Source organism: Drosophila innubila, chromosome X (genome assembly GCF_004354385.1).
Source record: "Drosophila innubila isolate TH190305 chromosome X, UK_Dinn_1.0, whole genome shotgun sequence".
Taxonomy (NCBI): domain Eukaryota; kingdom Metazoa; phylum Arthropoda; class Insecta; order Diptera; family Drosophilidae; genus Drosophila; species Drosophila innubila.
In genome coordinates, this window is record NC_047626.1 from 40,203,649 (window position 1) to 40,227,215 (window position 23,567).

Genomic DNA, 23,567 nt, shown 5'->3' on the forward strand with positions numbered 1-23,567 from the left:
ATTCTTTGGATCTTTATTTCGAACTGATACAATTTATATTTTTCAATTTACTCGAAAGCGAAACTTATGGTTTCGCAATCGTCTCATAGCGGCCGCTCAAATATGCAGCGCTTGCCTGCTATGCAACGACGTCCGGCCAAAAGCTTATTCAGCAATTTTGGCTGGCATCGGGTTACGGTCAACAATCCAGAGATTGTTGACTTTAGTTGACTACCCTCCCCACAAGATTAAGGCCGTCCTCGGGCGACCCTATTCCGGCGATTACCTCTCTTAGCTGCGTCGCAGATCTCTTTGCCACGGTGATTCGTCGATAGGCGAGGCCAATACAGATGAGCGCACAACATATGGCTATCACAATGAAAGCCACACGGTACACATGGTCATTTCCGGCTGATTCCTTAAACCTTTGAATTTCCTCCAAATTACGTACATTCAGGCGATGAAGGTACGGGAGGCTGAGAACATCTTGGCTGGCGGTGATGTTCAATTGTGGAGAGCTGGCAAGTCCGGGAACTCTATTTTGTATGTTGTAACGATTAAGGAATAGAGTTCCATTGATCGTGGCCCGGTCGCTGAAGGTGATGAGCTGCGTTCCGTGTATCCAGATTTCGGTGCCATTGTCAACCTGTACTTTTGCCGATCTGTTGTTTATGATTAAGATCCCGTCGTCCACCTGAGTGATTGCGTCTAGGTTGCTCGGTTGGGTTTCACAGTGTGCAGTGCCCCCTGCGTGAAGTTCTCTGGCGCGTGAGCTCCTTGATGCAATACGACAAAATGTGGCTCCAGGTGAATCGCTGCAACTCGCAAGGGTGTGAGTTGCTCCATCGCATTCAGCTATGATATTGTCTTTTAATTGTAGTATGAAGTTCTTATGGATGACGGGAAATAAGGTGATTTTTTTGCAATCAAACTTGATTACTGGGAACTTAATAATAAAAAAAAGCATGTTAACGGATTGGAGCACTTTATCGGACGAGACAGACATAAGGTCCCCTATGGGAGTATTGGTGGGTTCTTCCAACCAAATCGACTTCAAATCTGAGTGATCTAAAATGTTTGGGCTTACGATGTTAGCCTTTGCCAAAGTTACAGCAAGCATTAAATTTTGCAATTCCATCATCAGCATTCTATTTCTTGCCAACAACGTTTCATACAAATGGCCGGTGTCTATTTGGGAATTTTTAGCTTCCTTGAGAATTTCATTGACAATGGAAAATAGTTTATTAATTTGGTCTTTAATTTTAGTGTTCATTTCTATCTGTTTGTTGTTTGAATTTATTAGCTGTAACTCTGTAAACCTGATCCTTTCTAAATCACTAGCATCGGGCGTGCCCGCCACAACCTTTAACATGGAACCTAGGTAATCTAAACTCCTGGCAGCTCTATGATGTGCGCCTAAGGCTTCTAAAAGATCCTGGAGATGAGCTGTGTCCACGCTCAATAATTTCCTCATGTGGGTTTGCGGAAACATGTCATTAGACTCAACTAAGTTGACCGTTTCTTCCACTATTCGCATGTATTCCGAAAGATTTGCCGAATGCTTTACGTAGGCAAATTCTTCCCACACTAAGATTCGGCCATCCACAATAGGGATGTATTTGGCACTTGAATAATCAGTAATGCGCGCTGATGCCGAGGATAATAAGAAGAGGAGTATGAATCCGAACCTGTGGAGTGGATATTTTTTAGCTATTTCCTTGTTCAAAATGGGGCAACCCACCACCAAAAAGCCTTAATATAAATTATGCCAAGTGGCTAAATAAAAATGAAAAAGAATATTACTAACTTATGCTAGACTGCCTAGTGGCTAAAAATAAATGAAAAAGAATATTACTAACTTATGCTAGACTGCCTAGTGGCTAAAAATAAAAGGGAAAACAAAGGGACTGCCTTGATTACTTTAGGTTGTCCTTGTGGACCACCCTCCCTTTAATGAGGACCGAGGTCCCCAGGTCCGCTTCTACGGCTCGCTCTTCACACAAAGGTGTGAGCTTGTTGCCAAGTCTTCGGTTGGATTTTACCAAGACTTTTTCACCAACTTCGAAGACTCTATTCTGCCGCGTTGCATTTTCCCTGGTTCTGACCGCAATCTGGGCGTTTCTAATTCTGGTTTCTATATCTTCTTGCGCCTCATTTGAGCGCGTTTGGACAATGTCAACCGGTCTCCTATCAATAACGGAGTGGATTGACTTGTTGTATTCTGTTGTTGCTAGTAGAATGATTTCTACCGTGTCGATTATTCCTTTGTCAATTTTCAAACATCTGGCAAGTTCCAGCAATGTGCTGTGAAATCGCTCTACCTGCCCATTGGAAAAACTGTGTAGGGGAGGTGCGTTTGAAATGCTAACTCCAAAATAATTGCTCAGCATTGCGGAAATCGTTTGTGAATTCAACGATGGTTCGTTGTCACAGTATATCGATTTTGCCTTTGGAAAAAAATTCATGAGCTGGAGCAAGGCTGGCTTCAGGTCCTCAATAGTTCTCGAGGAAACTGGCTGAACCACAGCGAATTTGGAAAATTTATCAATGCAGGTGAGGAAAAATTTTTTGTCAGTAGAGAAGATGTCTATGTGTAGCATCTCCCCTACCTGCGAAGGAACTGATGTTTCACCGAGCTCTTGTTTTCTAGGGTGTCTATCGTATTTAGCCCTAGCGCATGTCTTGCAATTTTGGACAATTTCATTTGCCAGTTTGGCCATTTTCGGGAAGTAGTACTCAGAAAGTACTTGCTTCACATTTTCCTGAGCCGACCAGTGGGCTCTATTATGTTCGGTGGTGAGAATTTCTCTCCTTTCCCCAACACTAAATATGTACCCTACACGATTTTTGCAGTGCCAAAATTTAGTGGAAGGGAATCTTCGAACTACTTCATCTTGTATCATTGCGAGAGTATGCAAATCACAGTGAAAGGCATTGACGCCTTTTGGAATGATTACATCTTCTAGCTCACCCATAAGAGAATCTTTACAGGTGAAACTGATTAAGTGACGTCTTTTGTTTTCAAACAGGATGAACCTGCGTTTTCCTGAAAAGCGTGCCTCCTCCAGAACTATTTGGTTCTTAAAGCAATTTAACGGCTTTTCTGTGGTTTCTATAGTGTGAGTGAGGGAAACCTCACTGTGAATTGTTGCAGCGCAAGAGTCGAGCTCTTTTCCTTCCAAAGCGTTAAGCTGTTGTCTGGACAAGGCGTCTGCAACCAGGTTCTCTTTACCGGGCTTGTAGAATATTCGCGCATTGGACTCTTCAATGCGCGCTTTCCATCTTTTAATCTTCGCATTAGGATTGGACTCCGATACTGCGAAGGTTAAAGGCTGATGGTCAGTAAAGATGTTTATGTCTTTAATGCCATACAAATAGTGCCGAAGCTTAGCTAGTGCCCAAATGATAGCCAATAGCTCTCTTTCATTCGTAGCATAATTGACCTCTCTGTCCTTCAATGTCTTTGAGATCATTGTAATTGGACGACCCTCTTGAGAGAGTACTGCACCTATGCCATAAGCTGAAGCGTCCGTCGTTAGATCGAACGGCTTCTTGAAGTCAGGATACCTAAGCATGACATCTTCAGATGCCAAAATGCTACGTAGTTTACAAAACGCTCGTTGTTGCGCTTCGGTAAACTGCACCGGAATGTTCCGCGACCTGTACCTACTGACTGACCCATTTTCCCCTTTTAAGATGTCCGAAATAGGTCTTGCTATTGCCGCAAAATCCTTAATGAAACATCTATAGTACCTCGCAAGGCCCAAGAACGAACGGACTTCGAACACCGTTTTAGGCTCTGGAAAGTCTTGTATGGCTTTCACTTTCTCCGGATCCGTTGTAGTACCGTTACTGGTAACTATGAATCCGAGAAAGTTCACGCTTTTCTTAAAAAAACGTGACTTTTCAATCGAGACCCTCATGTTAGCCTCGAGTAGGTTTTTAAGAACCCAATCCACATGCTTGACGTGCATTTCTTCATTTTCTGAGAAAATGATCACGTCATCAACATATACGTAGCAGAACTTGCCGATCTGCTCTCGCAAGATATCATCAATGGTCCTTTGAAAGATGCTAGCAGCATTTTTCAGACCGAAGGGGTGTCTTCGAAACTCGTACTTTCCCCCGTTTACTGCAAAAGCAGTTTTCTCACGATCGCGTTCAGCGAGAATGATTTGATGATACCCAGACTTGAGGTCTAGTGTCGAGAAAAATTTGGCTTTACCCAAGTTTCCCAATATCATTGAGATATTTGGGATGGGGTATTTATCGGGTATGGTCCTTTCGTTGAGTTTGCGAGAGTCCATAACTAAACGCATGTTCCGATTGCCAGCTTCGTCAGTGCCCTTCTTGTCTACCACCCAAATGGGGTTATTATAAGGGAAGACTGACTTTTGTATTATGCCATCTTTTAACAGATTCTGGATTTCTTTGTTTACGAAATCAGCTGTGCCCATTGGGTATGGGTAAAGTTTGGCATATATCGGTTCCTCATCCACCGTCCTAATTGTAGCTACAACGGAGGTGTTGTAAGGCAAGGATTCATTGGGGTCTGCGAAAGCCCTATTTCTATCCTTTAGCATTTTGAGGAAATCTTTTTTTACAGAAGGGGGTGCGTCCGAGCAATCTACATTCGTGTGATTGACATCAGAGCAGGTATGGAAGGAAATTTGTTCATCTTCCGAACCCCATTTGAGCCGCCCTGAGGCTAAGCAAAGTGACGCTTCCGCCTGCTTTAGCAGGTCGTGGCCTATTATTCCATCGAACGTTGTAAGGTCCGGCAGAATGAAAAATGTTGCCCTCAAATTAAACAATGAAACAAAACATTTTTGTGTAATTCTAGTAGTTCCGTGAATTGAATAGATAGTGAAGGGGGACTCTACAGAGCGGACACCTCTTAACCCCTTGTGTGGTCGGATAAAATTCTTAGATGCGCCCGTGTCTATAAGGAACTTCATATCGATCCCTGCTACTCTTCGTCTGATGACGGGCAGCAGGGACCTCCCCCTAAAAAATTGAGGGCATCAGAGTCATAGCCAGCGCTAGTGTCATCATCAACCTGCGCCTCTACGCTTGCAGCAGCGTTGGCATATGCCTCTGTCCTCTGTCCAGCATCTTGCGAGACATGATTCAGCCTCTGCTGTCCCCTCTGACCGCCTGAACGGTCAGATGCGGATTGCTTCCTGTTGGTGAAGGCTGGGGCCTGAGTAGGATGCAAGATTCTTGAAACAGAGGGATCAACCTCCATGGGCACCTGTGTGCCGTTATTATTTTGTTGCCTGCCGCTTCGCTGATCGCTCTGGGCTTGTGGCTTGTTCTGTTTATTAAAATGCGGATTTTTTGAACCGCTTGATTGTGAGTCAGCCTGCTGAGATTGTCTCTCCTGCTGGCGACCCTGCGTCTTTACATATGGCTTGCGTTCTTTGTCCTCTAGACTTTTCGCAAAATTAGCTGCGAACGTTGACCTTTCATGATTAGACGTGACCTCTTGTGCGAGAGCCAACGCCGAAGGCAAGTCGTTAGGCTTTGCCGCAAAGAGTACATCTGTGAGACTACGCTTGAGGCCCGATATGAATACTCGGAGCGCATCGTCTCTGAATTTTTCGCAAAGGCCCTTTGCCAGGGCCGGCTCGTATGACATGTTGATTTTGTTAGTCAACAATGTGAGCTTTTTCTCTACTTCATCATAGTATTGAAGCAGCGAAAGTCCTACCTGTCTGAGAGTACCCAATTCTTGCTCTATGACATGGATTGGTCGCTTGTCACTATATGTAAAGTCGAGGCGACTAATTATAGCGTCGAAATTTAGTACTATACCGAATGAAGACAACAGTGAATCAGCGGCACCTCTAATCTTACTTCTGATAATGATGACTGCCTGGTAATGGCGAGAACTGCCATTATAGGGTTTAAAAATGTGATAGGCGGCAACAGCGCCCTGTCTCCAAGAGACATACGATTCTTGTACCCCAGTAAATTTGGGCAAGCATTTTACTGCATCTAGAGGCTCGTCACAGCGGACGTCATTCCTAATTTCTATAGCAGTATAAGACTGCACTACTGGAGGTGTAACGTGAGCTGCCGACACTTGCTCAGACAACTCATTGATTCTTTGTAACAAGGCTTGCTGATCACGCTGGTTAACAGCTGCCTGCTCAGCTAAGGCATTGGCAATCGCTGCCCGCACTACTGTATTAAGCTGTTCTGGGTCCATTTTGGGTGAAGAAGCTGCAAGGGCGCGATTATTTTTGATGACTCTGCTCCTAAGAACTCTAATGTTATTATCAGAATCTGAATCTGAATCACTAGAACGATGCAAAGGGGTTCTATAGAGCGAAAACGGCGAGCTCATGGGCCCACACACAAAACGAATAATCAAAACAAAACAAAAACAAACAAAAACAATTGAATTCAAGTGCTGGCGACTGAGCGCAAGACCAACAACAAATATGCATGAATAAAAGCTGTGGCTCAAATTTCATAAGCTGAGCGGATTGCGCGCTCTGGTAATTAGTTTTTAATTAATTTTTTTTTTTTTATTTACACAACTTCAAATTTGTTCACGGAGTCAATGAAATTCTCAATGTAATGTCTGTCAATAATTATATTTATTATAATTTTTAAAGCTATGAACGTCTTTGCAAAAAAATAATGCTTAAATAGTCTTAACTCAGACTTGAAATAGATGTGATATAAAAGTTCCCACTTACATGTTTTTTTCTGAATGTAAATCCTAGCCAAATTATTTTAATCCCGAGAGTTATAGTTGATATTCCCGCGCTGCAGTCAAGGTGTTTAAACTTCAACGCTGTCCAGATAACTTGTGCGTTAAACTGGCGACAAACCGCAGCCCAAAGAGCTCCAGCGGCTTCGGTGTACAAATTAATTAATGTTGCGCTTAAGCGCACCTCTGTCAATTGCGATAAAAGACGAGGTCAATTTACTGCCACTGCCACGCTCACACGCACTGTACGTTGGTTGTGTGTGTTTAGTAATGTCACTACACAGCTCTGTCGATCTGACTGAGTCTTTATTGTAACTTTGCAAATAAATTGATTTGCAATTCCGCGGGTAACCGAAATTACCACTTGTTGGGCGCCAATTATTCAATTTTGATCATAGATCAAATAAAGAAAAACGGTTTGATTATTTTAACGACGTCGAGTCGGAGTGCGTTTTGATTCTGTGGATCTTTATTTCGAACTGATACAATTTATATTTTTCAATTTACTCGAAAGCGAAACTTATGGTTTCGCAATCGTCTCATAGCGGCCGCTCAAATATGCAGCGCTTGCCTGCTATGCAACGACGTCTGGCCAAAAGCTTATTCAGCAATTTTGGCTGGCATCGGGTTACGGTCAACAATCCAGAGATTGTTGACTTTAGTTAACTTGTATACCACACACATACAGTGACACGCGCCTTCCAGGCGCAAGCACTATATTTCTCTCTCTCTAGCTCACTGTCACGCATAGGCTGCGCTGGACAGAGAACTCTGCCAGGCACACAATAGTGGAAAGCACAAAGCAATGCAGAAAAGATCGGTATGGAATGGAAGAAATAAAAATAGGCAAGCAACACATTCTTGCGAAATTCAAACAGTTACATTTATTCATGCTTTTACATTTTCATTCGTGTTTCTTAAAATTAAACGCCACGACACATACATACGCGTTATTATGAGCAGATTTTAGAATCAATAATTTTGTGTGGTGCCCGTGCTACAGAATATTTTATAGATAAAAATTGAAAGTCCGGAATATCAGGTTGTCCTAATTAACAAGTGTTTCAATTATTAAAGTAGAACAGTATTTGCGTAAAAGAAGTATATTCAAGAAAAATATAAGAAGTGCTCCTCTTTATCGCGTTTTAGTTCTGCGAGCGAAGCGAGCAGGGGGCAGAGCCCCCTAGTAATATATAAATTAGTAAGATAATGTGTTATATTTAAAATTAATCCTTTTATTAATTATAATTAAATGAAAAACGTCTACGTCTTAGAGCGTGCGGGAGTCTGAAATTCACTGGACGACTTGTCGCAGCGTAAATCAAATCAGAAATAAAAGCTAAGACATTATTATTCACTTAAAAGCTATCAAAAATATAAAAAGTCCAGAGCTGAGTTGGCGTCTGTGCTGGAGTCGAAGAGCCGGCCGCACTGTTATGTTAATTGAGTACCACGCACCCAGGTCTCAGTGCCTTTGTCAATGCAGTCCAATGCCGCTACGTCGTTGATTATAATGATCCCGTCGTCAACCCATGTGATCGCAATGAGATTGCTTGGTTGGATTTCGCAATGAGCCACGGCATGGAGCTCTTTGCCGCCCGAGCTGGCTGTTGATAATTGACAGAAGGTTGTTCTCGCTGTGGCTGTGCAATTTTTAGTGCATAAATTTGGGCTTGGAACTCGGCGACGATGTTGTCATCCACTCGCAGTATGTGACTCTTGTGCGAGACCGGGAAGAGCGTAATTTTACTACAGGTGTACTTAATTTTTGGAAATGATATAATGAAATAAATTATGTTTGTGGATTGTAGCACTTTTACGGACGCAACGGACATAAGGTCGGCAATGGGGGTATCTGTGAGCTCCTCATGCCAAACGGATTTTAAGCCTGCGTGGTCCAGGATGTTTGGACTAACAATGTTGGCCTTAGCGAGGATAATTGCGAGCATTATGTTTTGCAATTCCATCAGTAACATTCTGTTCCTACCAAAAGTGTTTCATATATATGGCGACAATCGATTTGCCTATCCTTTGTGGCCTTCAAAATCTGGTTTATCGTGTGGGTAAGTTGATTGATCTGATCCTGTACCCTAGTGTTTATTTCCACCTGTCTATTGTTTGAATTTATTAAGTGAACTTTATTAATTCTTATTTTTTCTTAGTCGCTGGCATCAGGAGTGCCTGCTACCACTTTTAAGATTGAAACCAGAAAATCCAGACTCCTAGAGATTCTGTGGTGTGTGCCTAGGGCTTCCAGCATATCCCTGAGATGCTCTGCATCCACATTCAGAAGCTTCCTCATATGCGATTGCGGGAACATCTCACACAGTTTTGCCGTCTCGTCTTCCATGCGCTCATATTCAGATCTGTTTGCTGAGTGTCTAACAAAAGCAAGTTCGTCCCACACAAGGACTTGACCATCGACGATTGGAATGTATTTGGCATGCGAGTAATGCGATCCGAGTACTTTTTTTTAACATTGAACGACCCATCACCAACTTATTTTGTAGTAAGGCGCCAACTGGCATAAAATCTTATACTTCTAGTCATTCCATCACCAAAACTTATCTAAAATTAGGTGCCAAGTGGCTTAAAATCTTATACTTCTAGTCATGTCCCATGACCAGAACATATCTAAAATGAGGTGCCAAGTGACGTAATATCTTATATCCTATTAGCTTAACATAAGAGATAAATGCCTATTGGCGCGATAAGGTTAAAAAAATGTTAATGATTAAATGGAAAAACTGGATGCTCTTAATCAAGTTGTCCTTGTGGACCACCCTCCACTTAATGAGAAGTGTGGTTCCCAGGTCAGCTTCCACGGCTCGCTCTTAACACAAAGGTGTGAGTTTGTTTCCAAGCCTGCGATTAGACTTCACCAACACCTTTTCCCCAATTTCAAAGACCATATTCTGTCGAGAGTCATTTTCCTTAGCTCTTAGTGTGTCTTGTGCCTTCTTGAGCTTGTTCTAAATTTTCATTTGTGATTCGTCTGGGAGGGAACGGACAACATCAAATGGTCGTTCATCAGTGACTGAATGGATTGTCTTATTGTATTCCACCATGGACAACAAAATTATTTCTACGGTATCACTCATGTTTTTATCGATCTTCAGACATCTGGCGAGCTCTAACAGGGTACTATGGAATCGCTCGACCTGCCCGTTAGAAACGCTATGCAGGGGCGGCGCGTTTGCAATGCTGACTCCATAATTGTTCATCAGCATAGTTCAATTCTTTTCAATTTCATTGGCTATCTTTGTCATTTTTGGGAAGTAATACTCAGAGAGGACCTGCTGAACACATTCTTGCGCTGCCCTGTGTGCTCTGCTTTGTTCCGTGATGAGAATTTCTCTTCTTTCGCTAACACTGAAAATGTCTACGACCCGATTCCTCCGAATCAAATCATCCTGCACTAGTGCCAAAGTGTGTAAATCGCAGTGCAGCGCATTTACCACATTAGGCTTGATTGCTTCACATAATTCTTCGAGCAGTGAATCTCTGCAGACGAAACTTAGGGTTTGTCGCCTTTTGTTTCCAAACAGGATGAAGCTACGCTTTAGTGAAAAACGTGCCCCTTCAAGAACTATCTGGTTCTGGAAGCAGTTCAAGGGCTTGTCAGTTAATTTAATGGGGTACGTCAAGGATCGCTCACTATGAGCTGTCGCGATGCATAAACCAGCATCTTGCTGGCTCAATATATTGAGCTGCTGTCTGGACAGGACATCAGCAACTAGATTGTCTTTTACTGGTTTGTAAAAAATGTACGCATTGGACTCCTCAATGCGTGCCTTCCATCGGTTGATTTTAGCGTTTGGGTTGCGTTCAGATACGGTGAATGCCAGTGGCTGATGTTCTGTGAATATGTTGATGTCCTTTACACTAATAAATAATGGCGCAACTTGCCAAGGGCCCAAACGATGGCTAGAAGCTATCTCTCTTTTGTTGCATAGTTAACCTCTGGCCTTCTCAATGTCCTAGAGATCATTGTGATCAATTCAACCGGAATTTTTCGTGATTTATGTTTACTGACTGAACTATTTTCCCCCTTTAGGATGTCGGATATGGGTTTCCCGATCGATGCAAAACCTTAAATGAAGCATCTATAATAGCTAGCAAGTCCCAAGAATGACCTGACTTCGAAAACTGTCTTGGGCTCTGGGAACTCCTGAATGGCCTTAACTTTCTCTGGGTCTATTGTGGCACCATCACTAGTGACAACAAATCCAAGGAAACTTACACTTTTCTTAAAAAATCTCGATTTTTCCTCCTGCAAGCTTATTAACACCTAGTCGACATGTCTGACATGGGAATCTTCATCTTTTGAGAACACGATGACGTCATCGACATAGACATAACATGACTTGCCGATCTGCTCTCGCAGTATGTCATCAATCATCTGGAAAATGCTAGCGGCGTTTCTCAAGCCAAAAGGAAGCCGACAGAACTCTTACTTTCCTCTGCGAGCGTGATTCGGTGGTAGACAGACTTAAGATCAAGGGTCGAAATGTACTTAGCTTCTTAACCTAAATTTCCCAACATCATAGAGATATTGTGTATAGGGTACCTGTCTGGTATGGTTCTTTCATTGAGTTTCCGAAAATTCATTACGAGGCGCATTTTCAGTTACCCATTTCATCCGTGCCCTTTTTGTCAACCACCCAAATTGGGTTGTTATAGGGTGAAACGGATTTCTGGATTAAACCATTTTTAAAGAGATCCTGAATTTCTTTCCATAGGATATGGGTATAGCTTAGCATAGATAGGCTGATTATCAACAATCCTAATTGTGGCTACAACGGAAGTGTTTTATGACAGTGCTTCGTAAGCGTCTGCGAAAGCTTTCTTCCTATCCATTAAAACATTCCAAATTTTTTTTTGTATTAGTGGAGGTGCGTCATTTATGGTACAAAATTGGTTCTGAACTATAGCCAAACTTGAGTTGGCTGGAGCTTAGGCAAAGCTCTGCTCCGACTTGTGTTAACAGGTCGGGGCCTATAATTCCATCAAAGGTGGAAAGTTCTGAGAAAAGAAAAAAAGAAGCCTTTTTTCCAAACATTGATACATAGCATTTTTCTGAGATTTTGGTGCTGCCATGGATGGAGTGAGTGGTAAACGGATTATCGACTGAGCGGACTCCTTTTAGCCCATGGTGCGGACGAATGAAATTATTCGCCGCACCTGATAAGGAACTTCATCAGGGTCCCCGCTATTTCCAGCCTGATGAAGGGCAGCAGGGACCTACCCCAAAAAAAATGAGAGCGTCTGAATCCCCATCCGAGTCGTCAGCTATTTGCGCCTCAGCACTTCTTGCAGCCGCTGCGTATTACTCAGATCCACATTCTTGGCTCTGAGTAGTGTGATTTTGGCGCCTCTGACCCGTTGTTCGGTCAGAGGTGCTCCTTCTTTTGTAAGCTTGTGGGTTACTTGAGTTGACATACACTGGTGCTTGCGATGGCATCAGGACTTAAGACATTGAAGGGTCAACATCCATTGGTTGCTGATCATCGCTTCCGTTGCGTTGTCTACCACTACGCTGGTCGGTCTGCTTGGGCTGTTGGGGCTTTTGCTGCCGCGTGTAGTGTGGGCTTTTTGCAAGGCCAGACTGTGCCTCTGTTGCATCTGGGTCTTTTTGCCGTTGCTGAGCCTGAGGTCTTTGGTCGGGTCTCCGAGCCTTCTCCTCAACACTTTTGCCATAGTTTGCCGCAAAAGTGTATCTTTCGTGATTGACTTCTATCTCCTGTGCTAGCGCTAACGCTGATGGAAGATCAGGCGGGTGTGCCGTAAAGAGAACATCGGTGAGACTGCGCCTAAGACCAGAGATGAATACGTGCAGAGCATCACACCTAATCTTCTCGCACATGCCTCGCTAGTTCTGGGTCGTATGTGACATTGACTTTGTTTATGAGCAAAGTGAGCTTTTTCTCAACTTCGTCATTATATTGAGGCAGGGTAAGTTGCCATTGCCTGATAGTGCCCATTTCTTGCTCAATGACATGGAGTGGTCTCTTGTCACTGTAGGTGAAATCTAAACGGTCAATGATGGTATCAAAATTTAATTTTGTTGCAAACGAAGCCAAAACTGCGTCGGCTGAATCCCTTATTTTGCTTCTGATTATAATGACAGCTTGATAATGGCGAGAGCTGCCGTTATACCGCCAAAATATTTTGTATGCTGCCGTTGCCGCTTGTCGCCATGAAACATAAGCTCCTTGGGACCCTGTAAGCTCGAATAGGCATTTGATCGTATCTAAAGGTTCATCGCAACGAATGTCGTCAACGATTTGTATTTCCTTAAACGTTTTGATTGGGGGTGCAGTGACTTTCATTTCTTTGCGTCAACTCAGCTATTTGTCTGTTTAGAGCGGCATCCCTTGCATTAAATGCCTGCGCTTGCGTTGCTAGCGCAGCTGCAACCGCTGAGTCGACCAACATTCTAATTTGTTGGGGATCCATGTTTGTCCTGGTTGAGGGCGTTGGTTTTCGCAAACAGTCTTCTAAGTCTCCTATGTCTGGTTTTACTCTTTCGACGTCCCTTTCTGAGCTTTCTGAGTCGCTGTTTTTTGAAGTGAGATCTCTATAATTTAGGAATGCCCCATTCATGAGGTGCTATGATAAGTGACAAAAGTCAACTAGTTACAGAATCAGATCATCAAATAGTAGAGAGAAAAAAATTTGTTTATATATTTCTTATATTTACAAAAACTTGACCGGATTTGCAAAACAAGATGACACACAAAACAATATAATATGTTCAAAATATGGAACTCATTTATTTTAAGTTTCCTTTTTCCACAAGACTTAAAATTTTCGTTGCTGAGCAACCCACTTACATGATCTTAAGGACGGTGTAATCTAGCCTGTGTAAATAAATTCCGCCGGCTATGCTGTTTCCCTCACTGCAGTCGGTAAAAGTGTTCTCAACGCTGCCCAGATTGGCTTGATTGCTGTACTGGTGACACACTGACTAAGTTGATGTAGGTCAGCAACCAATGCCCTGGGCGTAGATTTTGTTGTGTTTCGTTCAGCGCAGGCTGTATTGCCACACGATCAAAGTTTTTCGTTTCAAAAACACAGCACAGATTTTTTTATACCGGCCACAGAAACGCTTAGCTCGCATCTCGTGCATTGCCTGCTTACCAACGACATCCGCCCAGAGCTGAGTTAGTGTCTGTGCTGGAGTCGAAGACCCGGCCGCAACGTTATGTTAAAGCAACGACATCCGACCCAGAGCTGAGTCAGCGTCTATGTTGGAGTCGAGGACCCGGCCGCATTGTTATGTTAACTACCCCCCCTCAAGTTAAGGCAGCCCTAGGCCGATCCTATTTCTGCGATCACCTCGTTCATATCCGAGCTGCTCTCCTCTTTCTGGTGATTCGCCAATAGGTGAAACCGATGCAGATAACAATGCCACAGGGCACACCCGAAAGAAGCAATATTATGGTTGTGTTGATACTGTCTATATCGTGTCTGACTTCCTGTATTGTCTCTAGGTTACATTCGCTCAGTCGGTGAAGGTAGGGAAGATTAAGAATGTCCTGATGACCCGTGACATTCAACAGGGGAGAGGCTGCGATGCCTTGAACCCGGCTCGGAGCGTTGTTGCGATTGATGTATTTTGTTCCGTTTACCGTAACCCAATTGTTGAACGTGATTAATTGAGTACCACGCACCCAGGTCTCAGTGCCTTTGTCAATGCAGTCCAATGCCGCTACGTCGTTGATTATAATGATCCCGTCGTCAACCCATGTGATCGCATTGAGATTGCTTGGTTGGATTTCGCAATGAGCCACGCCGAAGGCAAGGAGTTCTTTGGTGCCCGAGCTGCCCTTTGATAATTGACAGAAGGTTGTTCTCGCTGCGGCTGTGCAATTTTTTAGTGCATAAATTTGGGCTTGGCACTCGGCGACGATGTTGTCATCCACTCGCAGTATGTGACTCAGGTGTACTTAATTTTTGAAAATGAAATTATGAAATAAATTATGTTTGTGGATTGTAGCACTTTTACGGACGCAACTGACATTAGGTCGGCAATGGGGGTATCTGTGGGCTCCTCATGGCAAACGGATTTTAAGCCTGCGTGGTCCAGGGTGTTTGGACTAACAATGTTAGCGAGGGTAATTGCAAGCATTATGTTTTGCAATTCCATCAGTAACAGTGATTTGCCTATCCTTTGTGGCCTTCAAAATCTGGTTTATCGTGTGGCTAAGTTGATTGATCTGATCCTGTACCCTAGTGTTTATTTCTACCTGTCTATTGTTTGAATTTATTAACTGAGTTTCATTTATTCTAATTTTTTCTAAGTCGCTGGCATCAGGACTGCCTGCTACCACTTTTACGATTGAAACCAGAAAATCCAGACTCCTAGAGATTCTGTGGTGTGTGCCTAGGGCTTCCAGCATATCCCTGAGATGCTCTGCATCCACATTCAGAAGCTTCCTCATATGAGATTGCGGGAACATCTCATACCTTTTTGCCGTCTCGTCTACCATGCGCTCATATTCGGATCTGTACGCTGAGTGTCTAACAAAAGCAAGTTCGTCCCACACAAGGACTTGACCATCGACGATTGGAATGTATTTGGCATGCGAGTAATGCGATCCGAGTACTTTTTTTTAACATTGAACGACCCATCACCAACTTATTTTGTAGTAAGGCGCCAATTGGCATAAAATCTTATACTTCTAGTCATTCCATCACAAGAACTTATCTAAAATGAGGTGCCAAGTGGCTTAAAATCTTATACTTTTAGCCTTGTCCTATCACCAGAACTTATCTAAAATTAGGTGCCAAGTGACGTAATATCTTATATCCTATTAGCTTAACATAAGAGAAAAATGCCTAATGGCGCGATAAGGTTAAAAAAATGTTAATGATTAAATGGAAAAACTGGATGCTCTAAATCAAGTTGTCCTTGTGAACCACCCTCCACTTAATGAGAAGTGTGGTTCCCAGGTCAGCTTCCACGGCTCGCTTTAACACAAAGGTGTGAGTTTGTTTCAAGCCTGCGATTAGACTTCACCAACACCTTTTCCCAATTTCAAAGACCATATTCTGTCGAGAGTCATTTTCCTTAGCTCTTAGTGTGTCTTGTGCCTTCTTGAGCTTGTTCTAAATTTTCATTTGTGATTCGTCTGGGAGGGAACGGACAACATCAAATGGTCGTTCATCAGTGACTGAATGGATTGTCTTATTGTATTCCACCATGGACAACAAAATTATTTCTACGGTATCACTCATGTTTTTATCGATCTTCAGACATCTGGCGAGCTCTAACAGGGTACTATGGAATCGCTCGACCTGGCCGTTAGAAACGCTATGCAGGGGCGGCGCGTTTGCAATGCTGACTCCATAATTGTTCATCAGCAGTGAGATAATAGTTTGGGAGCTTAAAACTGGCTCATTGTCGCAGTAGATTGTCTTAACCCCCGGGAAGAAATTCATGAGCTGTAACACCGGGACTTTCAGATCCTCTATTGTCCTAGATGGGATTGACTGAACTACAGCGAATTTCGAGAACTTATCAATGCAAGTCAGAAAAAAATGCTTGTCGGTTGAAAAAATGTCCACATGCAACATTTACAATGCACACGAAGGGATTGGCGTCTCGTCAATTTCCTGTTTTTTAGGGTGTCTATCGTATTTAGCCCTAGCGTAGGTCTTGCAGTTCTGTTAAATTTGCTAGCGCTAACGCTGATGGAAGATCAGGCGGGTGTGCCGTAAAGAGAACATCGGTGAGACTGCGCCTAAGACCAGAGATGAATACGTGCAGAGCATCACACCTAATCTTCTCGCACATGCCTCTCGCTAGTTCTGGGTCGTATGTGACATTGACTTTGTTTATGAGCAAAGTGAGCTTTTTCTCAACTTCGTCATTATATTGAGGCAGGGTAAGTTGCCATTGCCTGATAGTGCCCATTTCTTGCTCAATGACATGGAGTGGTCTCTTGTCACTGTAGGTGAAATCTAAACGGTCAATGATGGTATCAAAATTTAATTTTGTTGCAAACGAAGCCAAAACTGCGTCGGCTGAATCCCTTATTTTGCTTCTGATTATAATGACAGCTTGATAATGGCGAGAGCTGCCGTTATACCGCCTAAATATTTTGTATGCTGCCGTTGCCGCTTGTCGCCATGAAACATAAGCTCCTTGGGACCCTGTAAGCTCGAATAGGCATTTGATCGTATCTAAAGGTTCATCGCAACGAATGTCGTCAACGATTTGTATTTCCTTAAACGTTTTGATTGGGGGTGCAGTGACTTTCATTTCTTTGCGTCAACTCAGCTATTTGTCTGTTTAGAGCGGCATCCCTTGCATTAAATGCCTGCGCTTGCGTTGCTAGCGCAGCTGCAAACTGAGTCGACCAACATTCTAATTTGTTGGGATCCATGTTTGTCCTGGTTGAGGGCGTTGGTTTTCGCAAACAGTCTTCTAAGTCTCCTATGTCTGGTTTTACTCTTTCGACGTCCTTTCTGAGCTTTCTGAGTCGCTGTTTTTTGAAGTGAGATCTCTATAATTTAGGAATGCCCCATTCATGAGGTGCTATGATAAGTGACAAAAGTCAACTAGTTACAGAATCAGATCATCAAATAGTAGAGAGAAAAAAATTTGTTTATATATTTCTTATATTTACAAAAACTTGACCGGATTTGCAAAACAAGATGACACACAAAACAATATAATATGTTCAAAATATGGAACTCATTTATTTTTAAGTTTCCTTTTTTTCCACAAGACTTAAAATTTTCGTTGCTGAGCAACCCACTTACATGATCTTAAGGACGGTGTAATCCTAGCCTGTGTAAATAAATTCCGCCGGCTATGCTGTTTCCCTCACTGCAGTCGGTAAAAGTGTTCTCAACGCTGCCCAGATTGGCTTGATTGCTGTACTGGTGACACACTGACTAAGTTGATGTAGGTCAGCAACCAATGCCCTGGGCGTAGATTTTGTTGTGTTTCGTTCAGCGCAGGCTGTATTGCCACACGATCAAAGTTTTTCGTTTCAAAAACACAGCACAGATTTTTTTATACCGGCCACAGAAACGCTTAGCTCGCATCTCGTGCATTGCCTGCTTACCAACGACATCCGCCCAGAGCTGAGTTAGTGTCTGTGCTGGAGTCGAAGACCCGGCCGCAACGTTATGTTAAAGCAACGACATCCGACCCAGAGCTGAGTCAGCGTCTATGTTGGAGTCGAGGACCCGGCCGCATTGTTATGTTAACTACCCCACCTCAAGTTAAGGCAGCCCTAGGCCGATCCTATTTCTGCGATCACCTCGTTCATATCCGAGCTGCTCTCCTCTTTCTGGTGATTCGCCAATAGGTGAAACCGATGCAGATAACAATGCCACAGGGCACACCCAGAAAACAATATTATGGTTGTGTTGATACTGTCTATATCGTGTCTGACTTCCTGTATTGTCTCTAGGTTACATTCGCTCAGTCGGTGAAGGTAGGGAAGATTAAGAATGTCCTGATGACCCGTGACATTCAACAGGGGAGAGGCTGCGATGCCTTGAACCCGGCTCGGAGCGTTGTTGCGATTGATGTATTTTGTTCCGTTTACCGTAACCCAATTGTTGAACGTGATTAATTGAGTACCACGCAGGTCTCAGTGCCTTTGTCAATGCAGTCCAATGCCGCTACGTCGTTGATTATAATGATCCGTCGTCAACCCATGTGATCGCATTGAGATTGCTTGGTTGGATTTCGCAATGAGCCACGCCGAAGGCAAGGAGTTCTTTGGTGCCCGAGCTGCCCTTTGATAATTGACAGAAGGTTGTTCTCGCTGCGGCTGTGCAATTTTTTAGTGCATAAATTTGGGCTTGGCACTCGGCGACGATGTTGTCATCCACTCGCAGTATGTGACTCAGGTGTACTTAATTTTTGAAAATGAAATTATGAAATAAATTATGTTTGTGGATTGTAGCACTTTTACGGACGCAACTGACATTAGGTCGGCAATGGGGGTATCTGTGGGCTCCTCATGGCAAACGGATTTTAAGCCTGCGTGGTCCAGGGTGTTTGGACTAACAATGTTAGCGAGGGTAATTGCGAGCATTATGTTTTGCAATTCCATCAGTAACAGTGCCAAAAGTGTTTTATATAAATGGCGACAATCGATTTGCCTATCCTTTGTGGCCTTCAAAATCTGGTTTATCGTGTGGCTAAGTTGATTGATCTGATCCTGTACCCTAGTGTTTATTTCTACCTGTCTATTGTTTGAATTTATTAACTGAGTTTCATTTATTCTAATTTTTTCTAAGTCGCTGGCATCAGGACTGCCTGCTACCACTTTTACGATTGAAACCAGAAAATCCAGACTCCTAGAGATTCTGTGGTGTGTGCCTAGGGCTTCCAGCATATCCCTGAGATGCTCTGCATCCACATTCAGAAGCTTCCTCATATGCGATTGCGGGAACATCTCATACCTTTTTGCCGTCTCGTCTACCATGCGCTCATATTCGGATCTGTACGCTGAGTGTCTAACAAAAGCAAGTTCGTCCCACACAAGGACTTGACCATCGACGATTGGAATGTATTTGGCATGCGAGTAATGCGATCCGAGTACTTTTTTTTAACATTGAACGACCCATCACCAACTTATTTTGTAGTAAGGCGCCAATTGGCATAAAATCTTATACTTCTAGTCATTCCATCACAAGAACTTATCTAAAATGAGGTGCCAAGTGGCTTAAAATCTTATACTTTTAGCCTTGTCCTATCACCAGAACTTATCTAAAATTAGGTGCCAAGTGACGTAATATCTTATATCCTATTAGCTTAACATAAGAGAAAAATGCCTAATGGCGCGATAAGGTTAAAAAAATGTTAATGATTAAATGGAAAAACTGGATGCTCTAAATCAAGTTGTCCTTGTGAACCACCCTCCACTTAATGAGAAGTGTGGTTCCCAGGTCAGCTTCCACGGCTCGCTTTTAACACAAAGGTGTGAGTTTGTTTCCAAGCCTGCGATTAGACTTCACCAACACCTTTTCCCCAATTTCAAAGACCATATTCTGTCGAGAGTCATTTTCCTTAGCTCTTAGTGTGTCTTGATGGGATTGACTGAACTACAGCGAATTTCGAGAACTTATCAATGCAAGTCAGAAAAAAATGCTTGTCGGTTGAAAAAATGTCCACATGCAACATTTACAATGCACACGAAGGGATTGGCGTCTCGTCAATTTCCTGTTTTTTAGGGTGTCTATCGTATTTAGCCCTAGCGTAGGTCTTGCAGTTCTGTTAAATTTCATTGGCTATCTTTGTCATTTTTGGGAAGCAATACTCTGAGAGGACCTGTTTAACATTTTCTTGCGCTGCCCTGTGTGCTCTGCTTGGTTCCGTGATGAGAATTTCTCTTCTTTCGCTAACACTGAAAATGTCTACGACCCGATTCCTGCAGTGCCAGAACTTTGTAGTCGGAAATTTCCGAACCAAATCATCCTGCACTAGTGCCAAAGTGTGTAAATCGCAGTGCAGCGCATTTACTACCGTTGGCTTCGCTGCAAATGACTTTTTGCACAATTTAAAAGTGTTGCCTGCTTTTAGGCTTAACTATAAAATTTTACTATGTTTGAACGGAAGTTGCTTACAAACATACTATTTACTGATTTCTTTATAAATTAATTAAAATATTTATTTATTTAATTACATATTTATTTATTTATCTATTTATTTGTGTGTCGTAAACTAAAAATGTAAGTTATCGATTAAAATGTATAATATAAGTTAATTTAATGATCCTCATTTTCATCAAACTTTTGTTATATTCCACCAAGTGCCAATTGAACAACATTAAGGACTAAAATAGAATTTATTTCGCTTAAATATTCTTTTTTATATTGGTTTAAATATCTTATCTCTGGCCATTTCATGAATTAAATCCCACTCAGCAAGTGCGTTAAATAAGAGAAATAACATAAATAAAATATATGAAAATATACCCACCGATCGGCGAGCAGAGAAATTAAGTGTCAGGGTCCAGCCCAGAGCTGTGAAAATCGCCATGGTGAAGAAAATATACGAGTTTTCACCATATATTCCATATAGCCAATGTGCAGACTCCGTCTTATGTACTTGAGAATTGAAATAACACGGAACGCCAATGCAAACCGTGATGACTTCAATTGCAAGAAATAAATAGATTTTTAATTAATAATGGATTGAGTGGTTGACTGATTGACTGATTGACAAGTCACTGAAAAGGGGCGCGGCCAGGCTGGCAGCAAAGGCCATTTTCTCATAGCCATGCATCGCCAGGTGCGTGTTAAAGATGACATCGCCCATGGCTCCGGCCAAGGATCGAATGCTGCTGGCCACAAAATCCTCGGTCATATGAAAGACCAGTCCAATGATGGCGAAGAGTACCTCCAGTTCGGTGGCACAAATGGCTAGAAAGAGCATCGAGCTGACAACTGTCAGGGACAAAAAGAGCTGCAAGAAGTATCGAAATAAGTGGGTAGCTTTACTCGCACATATTTATATGCCACATGTTGCATGCCTTACCAAGTGATACGTCGGTGGTCTGTCGGTGCGTGAGTGAAAGAATACAAGTATATGTATTATTAAACATTGCTGTAATGTAAAATATTGAAATATTTATATATAAAATATTATTAAATAATTATGTTAAATAAACTAACCTTCAACCAATACAAAGCATAATATGGGATTCGTAATAATCTGCGTGCAGTTGAGCAACTTGCTCTAACCATGTTTATCCTGTCGATAGTCCACGATGGGAATGAAGATGGCACAGAAGAGGGCAATGGGAGAGAGTATTATGAGAAAGATGCGATGACACCAACCGCTGAATTTCCAATCCACAATATTAATGGGTATTAATGCTGTTAAGAATTCCTCAAACAGAAACATGTTCTTTGGATTGTGAAAATTATATAAGATATTTCGAGTTATGTTCTCATCCATCTTCTGTATATTTTGAATCTCCCAGTTGGACATTTGTTTTCGGTAATCGCGCCAATAGATTTCAAGATTTGAAGAGTTATAACGATAGATGATCGAATTGTTATGCACAACCACTCTAACTTCCTGCTCAAATTCGTGCAGTTTCTTCAGCTTCTCCTTGATTAGATCCTTTCGACGGGGTGTATAAGGTTGGTTTTGCAGTTCATCGATTTCCTTATAAAGGGCTAAGGAGTAAGATTGTTTGAGTATAACCAAGTAAATCCTACATACTTACTTGATATGGCCTCATGCAACAAATTGTGATCCACGAAGAGGACGAATAAATAAATAGGATATAATAAAGCAAGTGCTATAGGAATATCGTGAAGAAAAAATGAGTTTAAAAAAAATTTAATGATTATGATACTCACAGATTGATTCCGGCTTCGTTGTTTTTGTATCGCTGAAGATCATATAGGTTGTGAGCTCGGCGGCAAGAAGCAGAAAGAGAAGATCTCTTATGACAGAGTGTCCATTTAATTTAAAGGGTCGCAGGAAACAGACCATGCCACCACTCAATAGAATCACAGCCAAGGCATTGCTAAGACTTATCGTATAGATGGGAGCATGTCCTCGAATGGGCATCAAGTTGACGATCAGATCGGCAAATGAGTTGCCCAGACTCAATAGAGTAACTCCAGCCAAATATTCACTCATATACATCTTCACCGAGAGTATCTTTAAGGCAGGTTCAATACTAAAGTACAATTATATTAAATTATATATAGATATTGTGTGGACATTGTATTATATTACTATTTGTCCACCAAATGACCTATCATGATTGTCAGCAAAATCATTATAATACCGAATAGGCCCATAATGAGTCTCTCTTCCAGCTTGCTCTGAATATCTATGCTACAGTACATGATTTCAAAATAGTTGAAAAAGATTGCTGCCCATAATTCTTTGAGAAGTGAATCTCTTCAGACGAAACTTAGGCTTTGTCGCCTTTTGTTTTCAAACAGGATGAAGCTACGCTTTAGTGGAAAACGTGCCCCTTCAAGAACTATCTGGTTCTGGAAGCTGTTCAAGGGCTTGTCAATTGATTCAATGGGGTACGTCAAGGATCGCTCACTATGAGCTGTCGCGATGCATAAACTAGCATCTTGCTGGCTCAATACATTGAGCTGCTGTCTGGACAGGACATCAGCAACTAGATTGTCTTTTACTGATTTGTAAAAAAATGTACGCATTGGACTCCTCAATGCGTGCCTTCCATCGGTTGATTTTAGCGTTTGGGTTGCATTCAGATACGGCGAATGCCAGTGGCTGATGTTCTGTGAATATGTTGATGTCCTTTACACCATATAAATAATGGCGCAACTTGCCAAGGGCCCAAACGATGGCTAGAAGCTATATCTCTTTTGTTGCATAGTTAACCTCTGGCCTTCTCAATGTCTTAGAGATCATTGGATCAATTCGACCGGAATTTTTCGTGATCTATGTTTACTGACTGAACTATTTTCCCCCTTTAGGATGTCGGATATGGGTTTTCCGATCGATGCAAAACCTTTAATGAAGCATCTATTATAGCTAGCAAGTCCCAAGAATGACCTGACTTCGAAAACTGTCTTGGGCTCTAGGAACTCCTGAATGGCCTTAACTTTCTCTGGGTCTGTTGTGGCACCATCACTAGTGACAACAAATCCAAGGAAACTTACACTTTTCTTAAAAAACCGCGATTTTTCCTCCTGCAAGCTTTTAAACACCTAGTCGACATGTCTGACATGGGATTCTTCATCTTTTGAGAACACGATGACGTCATCGACATAGACATAACATGACTTGCCGATCTGCTCTCGCAGTATGTCATCAATTGACCTCTGGAAAATGCTAGCGGCGTTTCTCAAGCCAAAAGGAAGCCGACAGAACTCTTACTTTCCTCTG

General features: G+C 42.4%; 1 protein-coding gene across 1 annotated transcript; it reads right to left on the reverse strand.

Moving 5' to 3' along the window:
- Positions 1–20,504: 20,504 nt before the first annotated feature.
- On the reverse strand, positions 20,505–22,546 carry LOC117794020. The gene is given in 5 exon segments (XM_034634481.1): positions 20,505–20,830; positions 20,909–21,124; positions 21,353–21,862; positions 22,049–22,374; positions 22,434–22,546. Coding segments are annotated over 5 exon segments (1,449 nt in total). The 3' UTR covers positions 20,505–20,546.
- Positions 22,547–23,567: the final 1,021 nt, after the last annotated feature.